The sequence below is a fragment of the Gekko japonicus genome, unplaced genomic scaffold (genome assembly GCF_001447785.1).
Source record: "Gekko japonicus isolate JY-2015 unplaced genomic scaffold, Gekko_japonicus_V1.1 scaffold391, whole genome shotgun sequence".
Classification (NCBI taxonomy): Eukaryota; Metazoa; Chordata; class Lepidosauria; order Squamata; family Gekkonidae; genus Gekko; species Gekko japonicus.
In genome coordinates, this window is record NW_015174286.1 from 913,010 (window position 1) to 938,243 (window position 25,234).

General features: G+C 44.4%; 1 protein-coding gene across 1 annotated transcript in view; it reads left to right on the plus strand.

The window, feature by feature from the left end:
* The first annotated feature begins 667 nt into the window (after nucleotides 1–667).
* Nucleotides 668–25,234, plus strand: part of HCRTR2 (hypocretin (orexin) receptor 2) — a 32,309-nt gene continuing 7,742 nt past the window's right edge. Inside the window, 8 exon segments of the mRNA XM_015423978.1 lie at nucleotides 668–683; nucleotides 7,582–7,651; nucleotides 7,684–7,794; nucleotides 9,487–9,697; nucleotides 9,700–9,730; nucleotides 16,297–16,412; nucleotides 18,229–18,449; nucleotides 22,721–22,842. Coding sequence (XP_015279464.1) covers nucleotides 668–683; nucleotides 7,582–7,651; nucleotides 7,684–7,794; nucleotides 9,487–9,697; nucleotides 9,700–9,730; nucleotides 16,297–16,412; nucleotides 18,229–18,449; nucleotides 22,721–22,842 — 898 coding nt within the window.

Below are 25,234 nucleotides of genomic sequence, written 5' to 3' on the forward strand. Positions count from 1 at the left end.
TTTAGTCACAGCTGCTAGGTCCCAAATACCAGCATTCCATCTGGCAGTGCTGCTGCTGCTCCAATTAAAAAGGTATATTGTTAAAGGGAAAAGAAAATCATGTATATTTTGTGCTGAGACTTACTCCATTAATCTGGTTCTAGATCCAGATACATCTACACATTCGTAGTCTTGCATGGCCTCATGGGAGTTGTAGCTTATTTCCTTTCCCCAGATCTGTTGGGGGGGAAACTTTTAAAAACTACTTAAAGAGATGCATCTCATACGTTTTTGCAGTACAGTGTCCCTTGCATAGAGAACAAAAAGAAAAGGCAGGAAAGACCAGACTGAGTCATGACCCGGTAGTACAAGCAGCTATTGTGCAGTTGCAATCAAGGTTGCCAACTCCAGGTTCAGAAATATCTGGAGATTTGGCGGCGATGCCTGGGGAGGACAGAGTTTGGGAAGGAGAAGGAGCTAGCAGGGATATGATGCTCTGAAGTCCACCCTCTGACACTGCCATCTCCTCTATGAGAACTGACCCCTGCAGTCTGCAGATCAATTATAATTTTGTGGAAATTCTGGGCCCCACCTGGAGGTTGGCAATGTTATCTGGCACAGTCTTCAAGCTGGACATTAAGCAACAATATTAAGACAAACAACTCTAGGATTCAATTTGTGTGTAAGCATGAAGTTCAATCAAAGTAAGTTTGATTTCACACTAAAGTTCTTACCGTCCTGGTCAAATCCATTACCGACCTTTTGATATACAAACAGCATCTCTCTGGGAACTAATAAATAATGGCAGGAATACCCAACTGTAGGTATATCTCTTGACTCCCAAAACAAGAGTGAGGATCCTGGGCCACACTTCAGTTTACGAATCTTGGGGTCTAAAATCTGAGGTACTTGGTGGATTTATTGAACACTTCCTAACACTTGATGGCAATAGCTTAAACAGTAAAATCAATGTAATATACTCTTAGGACTCATAAAATAATTAGATTTAATTTGAACAGAATATGAGTTTAATAGACATTTAAGACGCCCATTATCTTGTAATACAGGGTTCACAATGCTGCTACCACGATTTTGGGAAGATGTAGAGTGCTGGAAGGTTTTCCCTCCTCCCATTAGAATTCTGGAAAAAATCTGAGGATTATAAGGTTCTAAATGCCAAACTAAACATAATTTGGAAGATGCACAATAGATCTACCATTTTAAAACTATGCTCAATGCAGTTAATGGGAACAAACACATCTGATGAGAAATGCAGAAGTGGACTGGCCATGCCATTTTCTCCAAGCAAATTCCCCTTCCCCTTAAAATCTGAGAGAATTATGACTGGAGAAATGGTGCAGGGAAAGGAAAGTGGCTTTCTCTTTGCCCATGCCATGGACCAAAGCTAGACTTTCTCCCCAATGGGGCTTTACTTATGTTTTTTAAACCACAGAAGATCCAGTCATAGATGGGTGGTGGGAGATGGGAAGAGGAAGGAGGAGTTTGGTTTATATCCCATCCTTAGGGTTCCCAGGTGCCTTCCTCCTGCCAGCAGAAAGATTTGGAGAGTGTTCCAGGGGTGGGTGGGGACATCAGTGATGTGCTGAGGTCACTTCCAGAAGTGACATCATTGCATCAGCAGTGTCAGGGCAATGCTCTACTATTTTGGCAAAACTCTATGGTAAAAATGGCTACAAACCATAGAGTTTTGCCCAAAAAGTAGAGCATTGCCCCTGATTTCACCAACATGATGACATCACTTCCAGAAGTCGCCAATGTCATTTGGGGACGTCTGTTTGGGGGTGGGGTTTCCCTTGCCAGTAGAGCCCACAAAATCAGGGGATCCCCGCCCCCACCTGGGGACAGGCAAGCCTACCTGCCCTTCACTCAGAGTCTCAGAGTGGCTTACAATAATCTTCCTCTCCCCACAACAGACACCCTGTGAGGTAGGTGGGGCTGAGAGATCTCTGAGAGAACTGCTTTTGAGAGAACAGCTCTAATAGAATTGTAACTTACCCAAGGTCACCCAGCTGGCTGTGTGTGGAGGAGTGGAGAATCAAACCTGGTTCTCCAAATTAGAGTCCACCGCTCTTAACCATTACACCAAACTGGCTCTTACACCAAACTGGTGTGAACTCTAGATACTGTGATGGTGGAGATTACCATTATATGGTTGTTTCAGAAATAAAACAGATTTATTTTCATGACTTCTCAAATATGTACATATTTGTGGATAGCAATCTCCTCCATTATATCCTCATCACAACAACTCTGTGAAGCAGGTTAGGCTGAGAAATTAGTGACTAGCCCAAGATCACCCAGTAAGCTTTCAAAACAGAGTAGAGATTTGAATCTGGGTGTCCCAGATTCTGTGTCTCACACAGTGGCCAAATCCCAGGTGTCATCAGGAGGTCCACCAGTGGGGCCAGAACCCCAGAAGCCCTCCCACTTTTGCTCCCCAAGCACTAGGAATACAGAGCCTCACTGCCCAGACATAGTGATCCATCTATACCTTGTGGTTAATACCCATTGATGGAACTCTGTTCCATATGTTTATCCAATCCATCGTGAAGCTGTTTATGCTTGTAGCTGCCACCACTTTCTGCAGCAGTGAATTTCATGTGTTAATTACTCTTAGGGTGAAGACGTACTTCCTTTTAACTGTTCTAAGCTTACTGCTCATTAATTTCATTGAGCGTCCACGAGTTCTTGTACTGTGAGAAAGGAAGAAAAGTATTTCTTTCTATACAGGAGCTGCGGTGGCTCAAGTGGTTAAGACACTGAACTGCAGGCTGTGGAAGGTCAGTAGTTCAGCGGTTCAAGACCCGGGTGCCGCAAGACAGGGTGAGCTCCTGTCTCTAGTTCCAGCTCCTGCCAACCTAGCAGTTCGAAAGCAAGAAATTGCAAGTAGATAAATAGGTACCACTTCGGTGGGAAGGTAACAGCGTTCCGTGCACCTTGGTGTTTAGTCATGCCGGCCACATGACCACGGAAACGTCTTCGGACAGCGCTGGCTCTTTGGCTTTGAAACGGAGATGAGCACCGCAACCCTAGAGTCGGATTCGACTGGCTTTCGAGCAAGGGAACCTTTACCTTTACCTTTACTTTCTCTATCCCATGCATAATGTCACCCCCTCAAGTTGTATAGGGGTTAAGGATTCCTTCAGCTTCTTGTTACCGCAAGGAACTTTGTACATGCTCTGAGGAACCTGCTACAGCCTAGGTAATGTGTGTTTATCTTAGCTAGTTTAATGACATTGCTTTTAATTTTAACCTCTCCGTGCTGTTGTTGCTTCGTGCCTTTCTCTCTATTGTATTTTTCCCCATCCTCCTGCTTTTGGAATCCAGCCACTCCCCCCCTCTCTTTTATAAGGAACCTTTAAAAAAATATCTTCTTTTTTTTTGGCTTCACTTAGTACATTTTATTTTTATGGGATATTTCTTTTACTGTCTTCCCCCATCTGCACAGGTGCTACCAGGTATAAGGTTTTTTCTAGGGTTAGAAGCAAACAAGAGATAGCTACTCTGGTGAAGACAGCAAACCAACTAGAAAATAAATCTGAGGAGGTGGGTCAGCAAATACAAGAGATAAAAACCAAGCAAGAATTGATAGAAGATACAATTATAAGATTGGAGATTTAAAAAGCAGCATATATTTTGAGATTTCAGAACATTCCTGAAAAAAAGGATGAAGATGTCAAAGCAGATATGGCACACATTTTAGCAGATTATATGGAAGAAGAAAATGCACAATAAATATTTGGAGAGATTGATGTGGTGTTCAGAATGAACTTTGCATATGCAAGAAGAAATAAAGTACCCAGGGAAATACACGTAATATTTCACAAGAGAACCATACGTGATACTATTCTAAAAACTTCAAATGAGAAACCTCTTCAAATACAGGGAACTGAAATCAGAATACTAAAGGAAGTTCCATGGAGGGTGAGAGAGAAAAGGCAAGAGTACACACAATTTACAAGCCTTTTAAGGAAAAACAGAATACCTTACAGATGGCTGCTCCCTGAGGGTGTTTTTTCATGCATAAAGGTAAAAGACATAGAATAAACTCAACATTTAAAGCAGATGATTTCTTAAAGATATATGGATAAGACTTAGGAGCCCAAGGAGAAGAAGAAGATTCAAAGGATTCAGATGAGGAATCTCAGGAACAAGGTGCATTAGGACCCAAAAAAGAGACTGGTAAGAAAAAACCCAAGACAGTTCCATTTCAACTTGTTACGAGATTGCAGGATAAGAAAAAAAAAAGGAAGCAAAAAAGATTTGAAAGATGGATAGAACGAAACTAAAAGTAATCTCTATAAATGTTAATGGATGCAGTTAGATGTTATTTGCCTACAGGAAACTCATATTAAACACCCAGACCAGAAGTTTTTAGAAGTAAAAAAGTTTGGGGAAACCTTTTGTCAGCGGATAGGGGTGGGGGGGGTAGTTACATACGTCCAGGACTATCTGCATCCAGAACTGTTATATGATTCAGAAGATGGAAGAGTATTGATAGTGAAAATACAGAGGCAAGCTAAAATGACAGTCAATATATATGCGCCAAATCAGGAACAGGAGAAATTTTATAAATCATTACAGAAGAGTCTTTCAAAACAAATGTATGAAGAAATTTGTATAATTGGAGACTACAATGCTATATTTGATAGAGCCTTGGACAGGAGAAAGCAAACAGGGAAACAGAAGCAAGGAAATGAACTCCCAAATACTTTTTTACGATTGGCAGAAGAATTTAGTTTGGTGGACTCATGGAGAATCAGAAACATAAACAAATTAGACTTTATGTTTTTCTCAGCAAGTCACAAATCTTCCTCAAGGTTAGATATGACTTGGATCTCAACAACAATAATAAATGATATAGTAGATGTAGAGGTTTTACCATCAACATTTGCGGACCTGACAGCCCTTTAGTTCTGACATTACAAGATATTAAAAAAACCCAAAAACTAGATGGACCATGAATTTATGCCAAGTCATACAAACACACATGCTGCCTACTGGAAGGCACAGAAGGCTGAAAAGAAACCGAGAACCGAATGGAAACTCCACTGGCTTTTGCAGTTAGGATTATCCTTAACAAACAGTATAAAAAGCTGGGGTGGGGTGTATCTAAACCACACATTGTCTATGAAAGCGTGATCCCTTCAGGTCCTCATGGCACAGCTCTGAGAGGCTGAAAAGCCTCCTAGTTCCTTGCATGATGATTGGGCTTTCCCTGCACACAAATGGTGTCAGGTTACTAATGACACACAGAAAGAGCCGGAGACTGCTGCACTTTCACAACCTGGAGGGCAAAAGACTCCTGATCTCCCATGCACTTTAGATCAGCCACCATCGGGGCTGGACGGTGGTGAGAAGGACTTGCGCACTCCTTGCCAAGTGGTGGTAAATGGGGGTGGAGAAAGGCAGCAGCTCCCTCAGTAACAGGACGGGACACACACACACACCGGCTCTTGCTTGCTTCCCCGCACGCGCACCCACCAATGGGAAACCGAGGCAACACATCCACGTGTATTGAAACCGGGCAGAGAGAGAGACAAACAAACAGAGGAACAGACACACATACAGAGAGAGGGAGAGAGAGAACAGAGAGGGACAGAGAGAGACTGGGTGTCCTCCGATGTCTTGAAAGCAGTCGCCACCAGCCCACCGGCCTCACCAGAGACCCCCCACTGCCTCAAAAACAGTCCCCACCAGCCTGCCGGCCTCTCCACCGCCCACCGCCCCGAAAGCAGTCGGCGCTAGCTCGCTGGCCTCATTAGAGCCTCAGGCTTGCTGCAGCCAGCCTGGGTGGTCTCTGAGGGCCCCAACCACCACCCAAAAAACAGTCCCTGCCAGCCCGCTGGCCTCTCCACCACCACCACCCTGAAAGCAGTCAGCACCAGCCCACTGGCCTCATCAGAGCCACAGGCTAGCCATGGCCAGCCTGGGTGCTCTCTGAAGCCCCCCCCGCTGCCGCCACTGCCCAAACACAGTCCCTACCAGCCCGACGGCCTCTCTGCCACACCCCCGCCCTGAAAGCAGTCACCTCTGGCCTCATTAGAGCCCCAGGCTTGCCGTGGCCAGCCTGGGTGCTCTCTGAAGCCCCTCGCCACCCCAAAAGCAGTCCCCGCCAACCCGCCGGCCTCCTTGCCACCACCCCCACCACCCCGACAGCACACCCTGCCACCCAGCCCAGAGCAGCCCGGAGCTTCCTTACCTTCCTGGCTGAAGCAACACATGCTGGCTCCGGAAGAAAGAGGAAGCCCAACTGAGGGCTGCTGGGAGCTGGGCATGGCTAACTCAGAAGCCAGCAGGAAAGCCGTTCCAGTTCGTTCCTGCCCAAAAATAGCCCTGGCTGGATCACCTGACTCCCTTCCACTAAACTGTACCCTCCGACTTCTGATAAGTCTCTTTTCAAGGGACAAAGACTTCCACCAACAGAGAATGGCTTTTTTTCTGACAGAGAGAAAAATCTTTATTTGTTGGAGGATGAATTGGTGGGAGGATGTCATAAGATCCAGCCTAATATAGCTGCTTTAAATTGTGATGTCAAATACCACAGCCTCTTTAAAAGATTGCACGTATAGGTCCTCTATAGCCCAGACTAGCCTGATTTCATCAAAAAGCATAAAGCTAAACAGGCTCAGCCCTGGTTAGTATTTGGAAGTCCAGGGTTGCTATAAATTGGCTCGGGACAAAATGAACTGAGTTCCAACTGAATTTTAAAAATGCCAGGGACACAGAGTGTTGTGAAAAAGAAGAGGGACTTCAGGTGAACATTCAACCCCCGGGAACCTCAGAGTCTTAACCAGGGCCTGTCAAAGAATCACCAACAAATTTGGGGCACCACTTCCACCAGTCACACAGACACTTGTGCCTTGTAGCTGGTCCCTGGCCACTGCCTCTGTCCTCATCTCTTTACAATTATGAAAGGCAGTGGGGAAATAGTGGCCATTTTGACAGATAAGGTGAATTTGTTAGGTGAAAAAAGGAAATGCCACCTAACAGTTGACATTAGCCTGCAGCTGGTTTTGGACTTTATACTGGCCCAATGCATATATCTTTATTTTGCAAAGAAAAGCAGTCTTTCCCTTGGGAAATCTCTTTCCCTGTTGGAAAAACTTGGCTAGAAGCAAAAAGGTTATCAGAGTTGTATTTGGGATACAAACAAGCAGGCTGCTGAGTTCTTACTGTTTCCCAACTTCTGCTGACACACTGTGGCCAAACAGATGAATTGCAGTCACTTTGATCCAAGGGCTGGAAGGAGCTGCAGTTGTGTTTAACCTGTTGCCATATATTTTAGCTAGGTAGTTAGACATTATCAAATATTATAAAAACATAAAATTAATAGGGTGAGGTTTGCCTATAAAAACACTTCTCAAATTTTTGTCAGTGTTATTTGTTATTATGGTGAAAACAAATCACAACTTAAAAGTGCATACATTAAAGAACAGTGACTTTACAGGTCTTTTATTTCACATCTCCATATCTAGAACTTCTCAGATTGAAAATGTAAGAAGCTGTAGCAGGTTGCAGTTCTGAATTCCATGTGGGTTTTTATTTTCTTCTGTATTGATTCTTCTTTGCAAAATTCAGTTTGTGCCGCAGTGTGGAAGAATCATCACAAGTGGGCAGTGACCAATTATTTCATAGTCAACCTGTCCCTGCAACTTTAGTGGTGGACAGTCAACCTGTCCCTGCAACTTTAGTGGTTCATAGTCAACCTGTTCCAGCAACTTTAGTGGTGGACAGCACCGAGACATGGTTCCTTGGGAACAGCCTCTGTAAGGTGATCCTTTATTTGCAGGTATCGTTTTTTCCAGGTTTGAGGTGTCCCTTATGTTCAGTGCAACAGAATCTGTACCTGTTAGGCACTGTAATGTAGACGTTTATTTCATTCTGAACTTAGTGCATTCTGAACTTAGTGCATTACATAAGACTTCCTATTTCAAATTGGAATCGTGCAATTTTTAAAAGGATCGTTTGTTCCACTGTGCCAAAGCTTCCATTGTCAAACATACATTAAGTACAAACTGCATTATGAAAGTACCTTAAAACAATAACCAGAAGAACAATAAAATTCAGTCCATCTGCAATAACTGAAAGGAAATGAAACATACTGAGAAGTCAAATAGATACCAGGATAGAGAGAGCTATAGCCCAACAACTGTGAACGGGGTGGAACTCATAGAACAGGACTTTCCTGCTTCCTCCTCCTGCTGCAGACCACTTGTGTCAGATGTGGGAGTCTGTCACGGGGGAGGGGCTAGAAAAACTTTCACCCATCAGCTGCTGGAAATGCCCTTAAATACATGTTACAATGTGCAACCATTAGTACAATTTTCCATAAAATCAAAACAATGATAAACTATCAGCACAAGAGTATCTTAGCTCTTCGCTACTTTTGCCTGATACAAGTAACAGGACAAAACATAGCCTCTGCTAAACATGCCAGGGTATTTTGTGATGCAGGTTCCCTTAATGATACACGTGGGAGTTTGCACAAAAAAATAGCCTGAAAAGAATGGGATAGAAGCAATGTTCCCTCTAAGCTCTGGAATCTTGTGAGCAAAAATTCTACTTTCTGAGCTACTGGCATTGAAATTGTGAGCTAGTGATTTGGCTACTACATAAATTAGTTTGCCCTGGAGCCATCCTTCCTGAGCTAAGACAAAAATGTGTGAGCCGGAGGCTAAAAAACTGTGAGCTAGCTCACACTAACTCAGCTTAGAGGGAACACTGGATAGAAGCCAACAAAGTTAAATCAAATAAAGCTGAGTTCTCAATAACAGCACATGAGGACCAAAATCTCTTTGAGGGATAGGTCTCTTCCAGTTGCAGTTAGAAGCTCATGTGAATGAAAACTGCATACCCACAGAAAGCTATCATGTTGGGGTTCTAACCTAACATAGTTTTCAATGTACAGGAAATACTTCTGAATGGAGAAACATTCAAAGTTGTGCAGTCTAAGGGGTACAATCCAGACCACTTATCTACTGTTTGGGAGAACAGTACTACCTGTGTCCAATTCCATTGCTTTCCATGAGTCTTAGTTGCCACTAACATCTGCTGGACTGGGCCCATGGAATGAGAAGTGTAATTTGATCTGAAAGAATCTCACAGCTGTCACAAATTATCTTGTTTTGTTGCCAGGAGAAAACACACAGGAGGCCGCCAAAGATATCAGCTAAAACAGCCAGATAAACCAGCTGCTTAAAAGGGGGAAGAGCAGGATTCCAAAAACTACTTCTTATCAATTTCTTATCAATTTAGAGTCTAAATAGTTAGTTAAAGTTAAAGTTAAAAGTCGGTTTTATGGCTCTTATCAAAAGATGCAACAGAGAGCGAGTACACTGCTTCATTGATCTGAAAGAATCATTAAAGACCTAAGAGAAAGATCTCTTTTGGTTACCATTTTTGACTTGATCAATCGTTTCACAATGATTCCTAGAAGCTATGGACTGGAGAAGCTTGGCTAATGTTTTGCTTTTCTTCCTGGACCATGTCAGTTTCTGTTTCTGTGCTGACACTCAGCTGCATTGCACTGGATCGATGGTATGCAACTTGTCACCCTTTGATGTTTAAAAGCATAGCCAAGCGAGCCAGGAAGAGCATTGTCATTATCTGGATTGTGTCCTGCATTATAATGATTCCCCAGGCAATTGTCATGGAGTGCAGCAGTACATTGCCGGGATTAGCCAACAAAACCGCCCCTTGTTCACTGTTTGTGAGGAGCATTGGGCAGGTGAGTGGCAGTCACCATAAGTTTGGGATTTAGTTGCCCCTGTCATTATGCAAAGATTCCTATAAAGATGTGAGATTTGTATACGGTAAACTTGAGTGGCATTAATTAAAACCATGACTTTGCAGAAATCTGTTACATTGAATTCCCTGTGCTGTCAATTCATCTACTGATTGAGAAGAACTTTTTTTAAAAAAAATCATACTTGTAACCAGCCTGGGGTCCCAGCGAGAAAGGTGGGGGCTACAAACAATAACAATAATAATATAGCATACAAACTGGAAAGGCCATTGGAATAGTTTTCTTAGGTTCTTCTTCCATTCCTTCCCAATCTGTGGATTTAGATATCAACAGGTAGGGGGCTCACTTGGGAAATTGATATATAAATATTGTCTTTAAAAGGATAGAAATCGGACAATTGATTTTATTTACTTTTTTTGCTTCTTTTCTCGTTGTCATATTCTGTTATTCTATAACTGTTATGTATTTTCATATATGTTGAATAAGCATTCTTAAAAGTTTAAATTTGAAGGGGGGAAAAGCTCACTGCATATTGATTTCATTTGAGCTTTTGCAAGTGGTCCTGGAACTATCGACCAAAGGTGAAAGCAAGTGTTCAGATCTGATGAACCACATCAGTTGAACATCTTACCACATGGAGGAAGTTTCCACGTGGTGCCGTTGAAAATGGCCCCAGCATTCCTGAGGGTGTTGCCACATTATTGATGTATCCATTAAAAAAAAACAAGCAAATTTACCCGTGCTGTCAAGAGTATTTATGTGGAGGTGATTTTCTGGCCAAATGCTTTTCTGGCCTGGGATCTTCCAGAAGACCGTAGAGTTCAATCAAAATATAATATTGAAGATTTCAGGTTGTGATATCATGTGACTTTTGCAGTTGCAGGAGACAACAGTTGCAGAATAAAGTGGTAGTGCTGCCAGCACTGGAGTGGTAAGACCCACAGGCTCAGATATTTAACTTTTATCCCATCCTCCCCGCTGCAGCAGGCTCAGGGTAGCTCACAACAGATTACAGTAAATAAAACAATTTCTTAAATAAAATTACAATAAGTTAAGTCTAAAAACAGTACATAAAGTGCTAGCAGTGGCATTGTAAAATGGCAAGAGTATGTTAAGTGCATGGTCTGGGTCTTGTCAGCGGCCTGGTGGAAGAGCTCCATTTTACAGGCCCTGTGGAACTGTAAAAGGTCCTGCAGGGCCCTGATGTCTTCTGGGAGCTCATTCCACCAGTGTGGGGCCACCACTGAGAAGGCCCTGGCCCTCGTTGCTGCAAGCCTGGCTTCTCTGGGGCCTGGAAGAACCAGGCCATTTTGGGAACCAGATCAAAGTGCTCGCTGGGGAACATATAGGTATGTAGTTCCCTGTCCATAAAGGGCTTTAAAGGTAAGTACCAGCACCTTGAACCAAATTCGGTACGCTATAGGTAGCCAGTGCAGTGCTTTCAGCGCAGGCTGGATGTGTTCCCACATAGGAAGACCCAACAACAGCCTGGCTGTTGCATTCTGCACCAGCTGCAGCTTCCAAATTTGGGACAAGGACAGCCCCATGTAGAGGGCATCACAGTAATCCAATCTTGAGGTGACCGTTGCATGGATCACTGATGCCAGGTCATTGCATTTGAGGAAGGGAACCAACTGCTTAATCAGCCAAAAATGGTAAAAGGCTGACTTCGCAGTGGCTGCTACTTGGGCCTCCATCGTAAGGGAAGCATCCAAGAGCACTCCCAAACTCCTAACCCTCAATGCTGGCACCAATGGTGCCCTGTGGAAGTTCAGGAGTGGGATTCCTACCCTCGGCCCACCCTGACTCAGATTCAATTTCAGTCGGCTCAGTCTAAGCCACCCGACCATGGCTTGCAATGCCAGGTCCAGATCTTCTGGACTGGAATCTGACTGGCCACCCAACAACGGATAGAGCTGGGTGACATCTGCATATTGGTGACACCCCAGCCCATGACTTCGGGGAATCTGGGCAGGGGGACACATGTAGATGTTAAATAACATCGAGGAAAGCACCGCCCCTTGGGGCACTCTGAAGACAAGCGGGTGCCTTTGGGACAGCTGTTCCCCTAGCATCTAGGAATGAGGAGAGCCACTGCAAGGCAGACCCCTGGATCCCAGTGTCAGTGAGGCGGTGGGTCAGTAGTTGGTGGTGAACCATGTCAAACACTGCTGACAGGTCCAACAACACCAGCACTGCCGAACTGCCTCAATCCAGATGCCCCTGAAGGTCATCCATGAGGGCATCCAGTGCTGTCTGTGTCCCATGGCAGAGGTCTAATATGGAGGCATCATCCAAAAAACCCTGTAGCTGGGCCGCCACTGCCCTCTCAATTAGTTTGCCCAAATAGGATAAATTGGAAACCAGCCAGTAGTTGGCCAACTCAGCTGGATCCAGAGATGGTTTTTTTTAAGACAGGGTGGACCACTGCCTCCTTGAGTGCCTCAGGAAACCACCCCTCCAAGAGGGACTTGTTAATAATTTCCCTTAGGGAACCTCGTAACTCATCACAGCCACCCTTAATTAGCCATGACGGGCAGGGTTCAAGGCTGCAAGTGGTCGGGCGCACAGCTAGGAGTAATTTGTCAGCCTCCTCTAGGCTGAGTGGACTGAAATAACCCAGAACTTGACAAGAAGACATGCATGGAGCCCCAAGTTCCCTTACTGTTTCAACTGTGGCAGGTAGGTCATGTTGGAGCAACAAGACTTTATCTGCAAAATGGCTCGCAAAGGCCTCATAGCCAATCTCCAGTTTCTTAACATTTAGTCTGCCCTGTGGCAGAGTAGCAATACTCCAAATTGTTCAAAATAATTGGGCTGGGTGAGAGCTTGCAGACATAATTGTAGCCGCATAATATTCAGGTTTAACAGCTTTGACTGCCATCTCATAGGATCTCATAAACATCCTATAGGATGCTCTTGTAGTTTCGTCATGAGCATGCCACCACTGCTTCTCTAGCTGTCTGAGCTCTCACTTCATCAGCCGCAGCTCCTGCGTATACCATGGAGCAAGCCTAGAGTGAGAGTGTAGAGGACGCCGGGGAGTGATCTCATCGATGGGTGCTGAGAGTCGGCTGTGCCAGTCCTTGACAAGTTCATCCAACAAGCCACCAGGGGGCATCAGATCCTGCAGGGCCATCTGGAGCCGCACTGAGTCCATTTGGCTCCGTGGGCAAGCTAAAATGCACTCGCCGCCCACACAGGGTTGGGGTGGAATGTTCACACGGGCCTTCAGGGCATAGTGGTCTGACCATGGTACTGCCATAGCACTAATTCGGTCCACTGTGACCCCCGCCACGAAGATCAGATCAAGCGAGTGCTTCGCTTGATGGGTAGGAGCCGTTACAAGTTGGGAGAGTCCAAGTGCCACCATGGACATCACTAGGCCCATCGCCTGTGTGGAAGCTGCGTCATCAGCATGGACACTGAAGTCACTCCAGTGCCCAGCCTAATACAGCCTCCAACAGGGATGACAGGCTGTTTGTCGGTGCAGTAGGTGGACAGTACACCAACCAAACAGCCAAACTCTCCCCGGCTTCCCACACAAAGCCAGTGCACGATGCCTGTGAGCTTTGGTGGCGGGAGCGCCCTGAAGGTGTAAGCCTCCTGGATGAACAGAGCCACTCCTCCCCTCCACCCCTTAGTCCGGGATTGGCGAAGGGCTGAAAACCTGGGTAGAGCCACCTGGGAATGAGCTATGGTCTCCCCGTCTCGTACCCAAGTCTTGGTCATGCACTCCAAGTCCATGTTCTGGTCCTGCAGGAAGTTGCAAAGGACCATGGTCTTATTATTTATGGACCTGGCATTACACAACACCAATGTCAGAGAGGGGTCATTATTCCTAGCCCTATTACCTACCACCTTTGGGATGGGACACAGGCAGGAATATTTATCTCTATTATAATAACCCATGAATTGCTTTAGAAAGATTTTCTTATATTTTCCAACAGAGGATGCCAAAGACAAAGATGGACTGGAGTAATTCTGCATAGGATTACACTGTAACTGTCCTATTAGAAACCTGACACCATGGTTTATGTTTCACCCTTCCCAGAGTGGTAAAAGTGTTGGAAGACTCTTTTCACATGTGCCAGCCAGCTCTTGATTGAGAATTCAAGCTCACCTTTTCTCCATGGATGAGTGTTCGATCCAATTTGCTTTAAAAAATTTGCTTAGAGCTTTTTTAAAAAAAAAAAGATGAAAATTTCTTGATATGTCAGGGCTCCCATAAATGGATTCGAGGAAGTTATTTTATAAGGAAAGCGAAGTCTTTAGACTTTTTCCAGTGCAATGCTTTTCAGGTTCCTTGAGAGGAAGTCATGACAGTCATACAGGTTTATGATGGTAATGACTCTCACAGTACAATCCTAAACAGAGTTACACCCTTCTAAGTTTGTCGAAGTCAATGGGCATAGAAGGGTATAACTCTGCTTAGGATCGCACTGTTTGTCCCAGTTTGGATGCATTGCGACACCAAAATAATTGCCTGTGAAGCCACATGGGGCCAACAGCAGGACTGCAATTTTATCGGTATTGTACGAACATGCCCATTGCATAAACTGATGTGTCCTTGTGGGGGTGCACAGGCAGTGGCCATGATTTTCTATCACAGCATCTCCCACCTCCAAGGACCCTACAACCATGGACACCACAGCCACTGCATACACTGATGCCACCAAATGATCTTTCACTCAACCATGAGTCCACTACCAACATCATATATCCACAGAACCCTTGGAGGCTTCTGACTTTCTGAATTAGCCCTGTAAGGATAAAAGAATGTACACTGCTCATTGACACCCTTCTAAAACTGTCACTCAGTTCATGGTTGCACTGTTAATCTGGGTATTGAAGACCCACCTGATGTTTCTTCTCAGCATCCCACATCTAAGAGCTGGACAGTTTTGATGAAAGACGCCTCCAGCTCCTTCACTGTTCCCATCTTGTCAGCAACTTGTAATTACTGCTACATGGGAGAAGTCTCTTGTTTTTGCTTAAAGGGCAAGGATTCCTAAACTACTGTTATGCAAAGTATGTGTGCTGGGTTTTCTCTGAAGTCTCAGATCCTATGCTTACCCACTCTGAGGCCACTTCAAAGGAAAATGTACCTTCTCCTTCCACCATGATCTCTCAACAACCTGTGCACAGCTTGGCACCATCTATATTTTTGTCTCTTAAAAAAAAAACCCTTCTTAAATTGTGAAATTAGAAGCTGTAAACCTCTGAAGGTTGTGGAAATATATGCTGCAATTATACTTGCACTCCTAAAGGTCACTGCTCAGGCAGGATGAGATTTCTTAGTTCTTCCACTGGCCTACCGGGAGCTCAAATATTTCAAATAATTGTAGTTTCCCCTGAAGTAAAATGTTCACTTACAGTCATGTTCTTTCTTGTGGCAGTGTTGTTGAGGTTTTGTACTTTGGAGCCCAAGAGAGTTAACATAATCTCCTTATGTATTATGTACACTGTGTGCTAAGAGAAAGATTACTCCTTCTGATCTGTTTTATGAGAATTATACAGATTAACTTGTAAGAGTTTACAGTTGCAGTAGACACTGAATTGGAACCCACCCACAACCATCAGCAGGGAAAAAGAAGCTGCTAATATTGCTCCACAGACTCTTGCCCAAGAGCTTGAAGGAGAATGTGTGAAGCGCTTTAAGAGATGGGGTTCTGATAGCCAGCTTCTGGTTATTTCCCACCTATTTTGATTCCTCTACTTACTCCTCAGTTTCTGCCCTGGGCCTCATATTTCCCAGTTCTCCCAACTGGCAGAATTCTCCCAAGATTCTCTGGTCCTCCAGATTCTGACAATTCTCCAGTACCTTAGCTTTGCCCTCTGGCCTCACTGTCTGACACAGGACAGTGAGAGGAGATAATTTGATCCTTCTGGGGAGATATCTTAGATGATCAGTAGACTAGTTCTCATGACTGAGAACGAATTGTTATCTCCCTGTGCCAAGCAGATACATATCAAGCAGATATATATTTTACTTAGGTCATATTGTACCATGACCCAAAGCATATTGTGCACAACACAATTGACTGTGGATGCACAACACTGCTTGAGCAGAATGGCAGTGCCTTCCAGCTACTTCAAAGTTAGTGGGTCATTGTTGCCTGATGATTGTAATTCTGGGTGATACGGGTTAAAAATGTGGGGGCAGCCAACCAGTTATGCTGTGCTATGTTCATAGCATTTATTTTTGTGGCAACAATAAATAACCACTAACAATGACAACTGAGCACAGGGGGATGCTATATACTGTATTGACTCAAATACACAACTAGCCCCCCCCCCAGGTATGCTATAAAAAGTGGGGATCATCTTACATTCACTTAGCATACAGTTGTGATTTTAATGTTGTATATGCCATTAAAGGTCTATTGATTGATTGATTGATTGATTGATTGGCATATAGTTGTGTGTGTGTATGTGTATCATAGTAATAAGTTTTGTATGTGTGTATCATAGTTAGGGGGAGGATCTGCTTACATTCAGTAAATATAGTACAGATATAACTGATGTGCTTTTGATTTTCTTTGCAGCTGAAGTCTATCCAAAGCTGTACCACACATGTTTTTTCCTAATAACGTACATGCCCCCACTGTGTCTTATGGTGTTGGCCTATTTGCAGATATTTCACAAATTATGGTGTCGACAGGTAAGCTATTGCATAACTCAAGGCATACAAAACATCTGGTCTTGCTGTCCATTTCATGAAGCCTCTTATTCCCCAAAAGAACTATTTCAGATTCAGAATGTAGTGTAGGTTAATGATGTACAACAGAGATGAAATATTTCATACAAAATTAATACCATTCTATACAGAACCATCAAAGTCCATGAATTAATGTAGCCAAGATCATTATAATAAGTGCACTTCAATCCACATGCTCTTACCTAGCATATTTGATGCAGAAATGTAATGATACCTGATAAGAGTGGGTTATTTCCTTCAATATTTCATTAGTGTTTTGAGTCAAGGGGTAATAAAAGTAAACTGAACAATCACCTAGAAACAAGAGATAAAAGTGTTGGAAACATTTCGGAACCATTTGCATTGTACTTTATACAACATATATATTGTGTGATTTGCTTATATACTATTTCGGTAGAAACAAGTTGGTTAACAGGAGGTATTACTACTTCCACATGGAAGATAGCACATGTTTCAAGTGTAGCTGCCAAAGTGAACAAGATATTATGGAGACTTAATTCTGCAAGCCTGCTTGGCATCAGTTACCTATTGATTTGGCTCTTTTGAAATGTCAATGGCATTGACAGGGGTCGGTCTTCTGCCATTGGTTTTAGAGCCACAAGAATTCATTTTCTTGCTCCACCCCCATGGTATTCAAACTCATTAAGAGAACTTTCTGTTCATTAGTTAACTCTTACATTTGTGGAACTTAATTTCCAATGTATATGACATATGATAGTTTCCAAGTCTCAGGAAGATAACCTTTAGAAACCAACATGTGACTCTGACTGGTTTAAAGCTGCATTTCCTGGGAGGTAGTGTGTCCTTAAATATTGCCTCTTATAAGTTTCTTCAAGTGAATATCTTAGATATGATGCACCAGTGCAGCTTATAAACTGCGGCATCAGTCTAATGTGGCAAGCCAACCAAGGATCTAGGGTTTCCATGCTTGAAATCATAGAATCATAGAGTTCCAAGGGACCTCCAGGTTCATCTAGTCCAACCCCCTGCACAATGCAGGAAATTCACAAATACCTCCCCCTCCACACCCTCAGTGACCGCTGTCCCATGCCCAGAAGATGACAAAAACCCTCCAGGATCCATGGGCAAACTGACCTGGAGAAAAATTGCTTCCTGACCCCAAAGTGGCGATCAGCATTTCCCTGGGCATGTAAGAAAGGGCCACAAGAACTAAGCACTGAGGCAACCCTTCCTGCCCTCCCTCTCATGATCTGCCGAAGTTCACAGAATCATTGAATACAGTGTCACAGAAAGCTGTTTCATAGCATCAAAATGGTTCATCATACCAACATATTTATGGATTTTCTTCCCAGGGTTGCCAGCTCTGGGTTGGAAAATACCTGGAGATTTTGGGGACGGAGTCTAAGGAGGGCAGGTTTTGGGGAGGAGAACCTCAGCAGGGTGTCATGCCATAGAGACCACCTTCCCAAGCGGCCATTTTCTCTGGCTGAACTGGTCTCTGTAGTCTGGAGATCAATTGTAATAGCAAGAGATCTCTAGCTACCACCTGGAGGTTGGCAACCCTATTACCTCTCCAGGCCTCACTTAATTCTAACAAATGTGACTTCAGGTTCCGAACTGAAGATGCATGAACAAAATGACAATGATTGTAGCAGTAGATGGTTCATTTGCATTGAAATCAATGAGGTTTTTAATAATAATGTATCTGCTTTGTAGCTTCAGCTGGCCAATCAGTATAATGAGTCTTCCCTTGGGGCAGACAGCAATAATTAAGTTTCCAATTACTATGCTCTGTTAGATTCCAGGGACCTCAGCCGCAGTTCAGAGAAAATGGAAGCCTCTGCAGTCTACAGCACAGACCCCTGGGCTAAGGCCATCAGCAAAGCTGAGGATTAGTGGAGTGGCAGCTGAAATCAAACAGATTTGAGCCAGGCAGAAAACAGCACATATGCTAATGGTCGTTCTTCTGGTTTTTGCTCTTTGTTATCTGCCAATTAGCATTCTCAATGTACTGAAAAGGTAAACTTCATTCACATATAGCAGTAGCTAGATTGTGGGATTTTTCTAGTTTAAGGTAACTGGCTGCATTATTAGGGATGGTATTGAATCTGACACCTTCAGGTGAAATAACCAAGAAAGTGAGATTCCATTTGCAAATGTAAATTAGTTGAATAAGCATCTAGATATGGTGATGTAGCAGTAAAATGGTAGTAGTGGCAACAGAAGAAAAGGCATGTGGTTGTAGCAACAGCATTAAATAGCTGATAAATACTTAACTTCTGGGAAACAGAGGTATCCAACTACTCACCTGGAATTCCCCTTGATCAGGGCTGTTTCTAGAGGATGTAAAAGCTGGGCATTTTTCTGGGCCCCAAGACCATCCAAAAAGGCAGAGTGAGAGAACCCCTGCCCTGCATGGCCTACCAGTTTAAGGGGACCCACGGAGGATGTCTTGTACAAGGGCTCCTGAATGCCAAAGGAATAAATGAACAGGTAACATACATAAGATTGCAGCTGTTTAGCACAGTCTATAGGACTGCTCATCATTGGGTTGCCAGGTGCACAGCTGGAAGCCCCAGGAGATTTTGGGGGTAAGGCACGGGGAAAACATAGTGTTCATGTCACAACAATGTTTAAAACCCAGAAGTGAGTTCACTGACACTCTAAGATTTCTTTGATCTCTATGGATTTGTGAAATTCTAGAGTGTCAGTGACATCACTTCTGGGTTTTAGCCAGAGATTATATTGACAATGTTTTTTTTTTACCTTGGTTATTGCTCATTATTTCTGCTTTTTAAAGGATCTCAAGTAGCAAGGCTGGGAAAAGGCTGTCTCTCAGATCCTACTAGTAGTAGAACATATCAGTCTGCAAGGTCCAGTGAACTAACACCACATAAAACAACATTGTCTTTTTGTCATTTCCAGTAAAATTAGCACCACAAAGCTGCAAGTCTGCTTTTTGGTGGTGTGGTGTTACAATACACGTTCCTGGAAATGGCATAGTACATAAATATATGAAACTGAACACGGGCTTGAATCCCCCAGTAATTTTTGCAGGCTGCAGGATTTTTGTGTGTATTTTATGTGTTTTATTGTGTTTTGTTATTGATTTTGTTATTGATTGTGTTTCATTATTGATTGTGTTTTGTTATTCTTTACAAAGTAAACAAAACACAATAAAATACATATAAACCACTAGTTTAAAAATAAATAATTTTAAACTGCCACTAACCAGAAGAACTGAACTAATCAAATGTCATCCTGAATATGTCCTCATGCACCAGCTATGGCCCCAGAGGTTCGTTCCCCGGCGGCAGCAGATCGGGCCCTAGGGGGAACCCCACCCCGACGTGCACATCACCTGGAAGTGACGCGACCACACCGGGCACGCTGGGGGCAGGGCCACGGTCATCCAAGGGAAAACCCTATGGTTTTCCCTTGGATGGTTGTAGCCCCGCCCCCAGAGTGCCTGGCGTGGTCACGTCACTTCCGGGTGACGTGCGTGCAGCACATGCTCCAGCCGTGAGCCGGGAGTCCCCCGCTGCAGCAAAAAAAGAACTTGGCAACCCTATCTGTTGGCTATCCCACCACTAAGGGTGGCCTAACTGGCACTGACCAGGCACTGACCAGGCATGGGCCTTTTCCATCATGGTTTCCAGTCCAGGACTCCCTGAAGAGGTGAGAGGGGGTGCCCTCCTTGGAGATCTTCAGGAGGTGCTGCAAGGCCTGTCTGTTTGCCAGAGCTTTTAAGGGGGTTTGACTAGCAGGCATCCTTTAAGGGGGAAGGGGGGTGGGATTTGGAACGCTGTTTTACCTTTGGTTTTAGCTGAGTATGTTTTCACTATTATTGTGAGCTGCCTTGAACCAAGAGGAAACATGGGATATAAACGTTTTGATGAATAAATAAACAAAACTGTCTTCAGCGGCCCAATAGAGATCAAGAGCTTGGGGGCCAGGTGCACCTCCCTGGGAAGGTTGTTCCATAATTATGGAGCTGCTGCTGAAAAGGCCTTCTCTTGCATTCCCACCAGACAAGCTACTTTGATTGATGGGACAGTCAAGAGGGCCTCTCCCTGGCATCTTTGCTCCCAGCCAGGAATGTATGGGAGAGGACAGTTCTTCAGGTATCATTTTCCCAAGCTATGTGGGGCTTTAAAGGTGAAAACCAACACCTTGAATTGGACTTGGGAGCAGATTGAAGCCAGTGTAATTGCTGTAACAATGAAGTAATATGAACCCAGTAACTGACCCCGACCAGCAGTCTAGCTGCAGCATTCTGCACTAGCTGCAGCCTCTGAACACCAACCTCCCAGATAGGACTAGAAACACCATAACACTGTGCCCCTCAGTCACAATGCTGAGAGCAGGATGCCATGGTCAATAGCCTTGAAGGCTGCGGAAAAATCCAGCCGATACTCCCCTGGAGCTGAGAAGTGGCCATCTACTCTAGCACCTTGTCCAAGAATGGAAGATTGGAGATTGGCCAGAATTTTTCCAACATGGCAGGGATCAGGGAGAGTCTTTTCAGCCTGGGTCTAATCACTGCCTCCTTGCGCACAGGTGGCACAGCTCCCACCCTCAAGGAAACATTACTTCTCTCCTTACCAACTGAGCCAGCCTCCTTCTGGCAGCTTTTATCAAGTCGGTAGGCATCACCATCACTTTGTCAAGGACAAAGGCAGAAGGCATCACCATTTCAAGGATCCTTTCCACATCCTCTGGTGCCTCAAGCAGAAAGGAGTCCAAAGCTGAACCCCGTTGTACACAAGTAACCAATATTTTCTTTATTTTATCAACATTTTATGGAGTTTTATTTATTTCTGTCAAAAGAAAGATTTATTCTACTGACAACACAATGCTCTAATGTCATACAGCAGCAAAACATGAAGGTCGAATCTGCATTTGTCTTTCCCACCAGTGTCCCAGCCTTCTGACACCGTCTTTTAAAAAGCTGTCTACATTTGGTGTCGTTTTCACACCTCAACAGTGCTAGCATACTTTTGCATGTCCGCATATGTTTATTGCCCTTTCGTGGTGGCTCCACTGTCACTGCACCTCTGCATTGCTTTAAAAGAATCTTCTCCAAACAACGTTCAAACAAGCATAGAGAAAGACGGTGTCACAGCAGCACGAAACTGATTTAAAAATGCAAATGCAGATTCGACCAAAAACTAGCTTAACTATCTAGGACATTTCAAGACTTGCATTAGATGGCACAAACCTTAAGTCCAAGAGTCAAAGGCCACAACTGATGCCTTCTCTACGTTGCTATCTATTTTAATAGAAGCATATCATAGTCCAGGTCTTCAGTTCATCAGAATCCAAGTTAGCCTTCTTTTCCAGGTTCTTACCTCAGTTGTAGTTTTTTGGCCAAGCAGCGTCAAGTGATGATGACAGCCAATCATCACACAGTCTTGCTGGAACCCTCTAGAAAATTACCTCATCACTCCTGACCTCCTCCTCCCACCCTGTGGGCCCCAGGTCTTCAAGAGAAGCTAATTACCACTGTTCCAGCTCTGGCCTAATCTACCACCTCACAAACCTCATGAACTGAACCAGGTTGTTTGCCCCATAAAAGTTTATGATGGTTCAAGGTTTGCAAAGATGATAAGGGCTATGAAAGCTGAGAGATCAATTAGTAACACCAGCAGGATGGAACACGCCCGTTACCATTCATATTAACCTTTGAGGGGGCAGCCAGAGGTGCTTTGCCTCACAGGTATCCATATAAAATAGACAAGCAGGTGCCAAAAGTATATCATCTGAACATGCATCCACACCAACATCTCACTCAGAGTAGATGTAAGAGATTGTGTTTGCAAAGTAATAAGCAAATTGATCACAGTGGGCCATCATGTAGTCAGAGTCCAGTTCCCTGGAGTTATGATATAAATGCCCCTGGACCACATGGAATAGTTCTGCTTAACGACTCCACGCAGACTCCACGGTGATGGAGAAATAGTGCCCTTTTGCCACCATCACAGCCATGGAAGAGGCTCTAATATGGGCTCTATGCCATGTCCAGTCAGCCTTCCTTTGACATTTCCACCAGCCTTGCTCTAGCCATCATCCCTCCTGTTTCATTGCCATCAGTTCTTCTGTGCATGCTAAGGTGTACAGAGCCCTAGCTTGATCAAATCCCAGGGGATGCATATAAAAGATCTTTTCCTGCCTTGATAAGAAACATTGAAGTTTCTACATGGTGCACTTGTGACATGCATATAAATTGTTAGAAATTCTCAAAATAAAACTTTCACTTTATTTTATTCTCTGTTTTATTTTCTTGTAAGGGTCTTTGGGATGTTTAACAATGCTGATGACAAAGAAACAGTGTATGCCTGGTTTACATTTTCCCACTGGTTTGTATATGCAAATAGTGCAGCAAATGCAATCATTTATAACTTTCTCAGTGGTAAGTTGATTAGTATGCTTCCTGTTAAACCAGTACAATCAATTTCTCAGCAAACTTTTAAAACTGCAAATGTACTTTATGTGTTTTTGCAAGCGCTAATGAGTTTTTATAATTATTTCCATTACATAGAGTCAGGATCAGCAGCTAAGGCTGTGGTCACATGGCAAGCTTCTCCCGGTTTATTCTTGCAATAGATTTGATCGGGAATATTTTTTTCCACATTGGGATGTTCACATATCCCTCCCCAACCGCTTGCATCGCGCAGTGCACCGTCCAGATAGCTGCGCTGCTCAAGCGGCGGTAGTGGAGAGCAGGGCACTCACACCCTAGGCTCCCAACTGAAAGCAAGCCTCAAGGAACCCCCACCTCTGCTTCCCCCCCCCGCTGCTTCTGGTGCTGTGTTCCCGGCTGGGTCTTTGTGGGGGAGGGGAGAGTCAGATCGGGACCTCCAGGCAAGGCTCCTCACCTTGCTGCCAAGTCCTCCGGCATGGCTTCTCATCTCCCTGCCTGCTGGGATGACACATGGCTTCCCGGGCTGCCCTCCCTTGCTCGCAGGGGTCCAGTGGAGGAACTTGGGCTGCCGGCATTATTTACACGCGGTCCTATGCAGCCCAGCCAGCAGCAGATTAATCACCAGCCCCAGAGAGAGCGGGAGAGGGACTCTCCTCCCCACCCCCACGAAAGAGTCGGCTTCTCTGCCCCCTTCCTGGCACCAAAGGGGGTGGAAAGCAGGGGTTGGTGAAAGTACACAGGATTGGGGAGGGGGGACAGAGATGGAAGCCGGCTCGCTGGAAATCCAAGAAACACAGGAACCGATGCGGGGGGGCAGGAGAGAGAGAGAGAGGAGAGGAAAAAGTTGTGCGCTTCAGTGCCAGATTGCACATGCGCTCAAAGGAGGAAGTAAAAAAAACACAACTCATTGTGGCGAAAGACAGTGAGACAACCTAATCACAATCATTGCGGGAGAGATGGCTGTCCAGATAGGCAAAATCGCAGATTTAAAGCGCAAGTACCCGGAAAATACTTGATTTTCCAGGTGCAGGAAAATGCGGCAACACGAACATTGTGCAAGTGAGCCTGCTTTGGGGCGGGAGGCGGATTGGCCTGTCTGATCACCAAATTTAAATGTGAGACGGAACAGCAATTAATTCCGATCAAAACAACCTAAGAGAGAATGGGTTGCTCAACTATTTAGTAAGTTAATCAAGGACCTGAATACACATTTCCAGGAATTTTTTATACATGAGAAAAAAACCCCCTCAACAATATACATCCATATCTGGATGTGGTCAGAGGACCAAAGTACACATTATGCCAGGAGATCCAGGAGATGGGCAAGAAGGTACAATTTGAGGGCAAAGTGGCACAAGAATTGGGTGTGTTTGACCCAGTATTCTTTAACTTGGTGCTGTGGCATCCACACCCTGGGGCCCACTTCCTTCTTCCCCAAAGCAAAGAGCCAGTTCCAGGGTTTCTCCAATTAGTTGGAAAAGGAGGTGCTTCATAAGAGCCCAGGTGGCATCACCTTTGTGTCTTCAGGGGGCACCCACAACATAAGAACATAAGAGATGCCAATGTTGGATCAGGCCAAAGGCCCATCCAGTCCAACACTCTGTATCACACAGTGGCCAGAAATACCAGTGCCATCAGGAGGTCCACCAGTGGGGCCAGGACATTAGAAGCCCTCCCACTGTTCACCCCCCCCAAGCACCAAGATGACAGAGCATCACTTGCAAATAGCCACTGATGGACCTCTGCTCCATATGCTTATCTAATTCCCTTTTGAAGCTGTCCATGCTTGTAGCCACCACAACTTCCTGTGGCAGTGAATTCCAAGTGTTAATCACTCTTTGGGTGAAGAAGTACTTCCTTTTATCTGTTCTAACCTGACCGCTCAGCAATTTCATGGAGTGCCCACGAGTTCTTGTATTGTGAGAAAGGGAGAAAAGTACCTCTTTCTCTACCTGCTCTTTCCCATGCATAATCTTATAAACCTCAATCATGTCACCCCTCAGTCGTCGTTTCTCCAAGCTAAAGAGCCCTAAGCGCCTTAACCTTTCCTCATAGGGAAAGTGTTCCGACCCTTTTATCATTCGAGTTGCCCTTTTCTGCACTTTTTCCAAAGCTATAATATCCTTTTTAAGGTGTGGTGACCAGAATTGCACACAGTATTCGAAATAGCTGCCTTCATCATACAGTGACACTTGGCTTTGAACTCACAAAATTGTGTGATTGTTCTCAGTCTCATTGGTCTCATGGTACCAATGACAGCTATTTTGTGTAGTCACACCCTCATGGCAGCTATTTTGCGGTGGTGCCCACTAATTATTTTCAAAATTCCACAAGCGATAACAAGCTCAACAAGGCTGGGTGGGGACTTCTAGTAACTCTT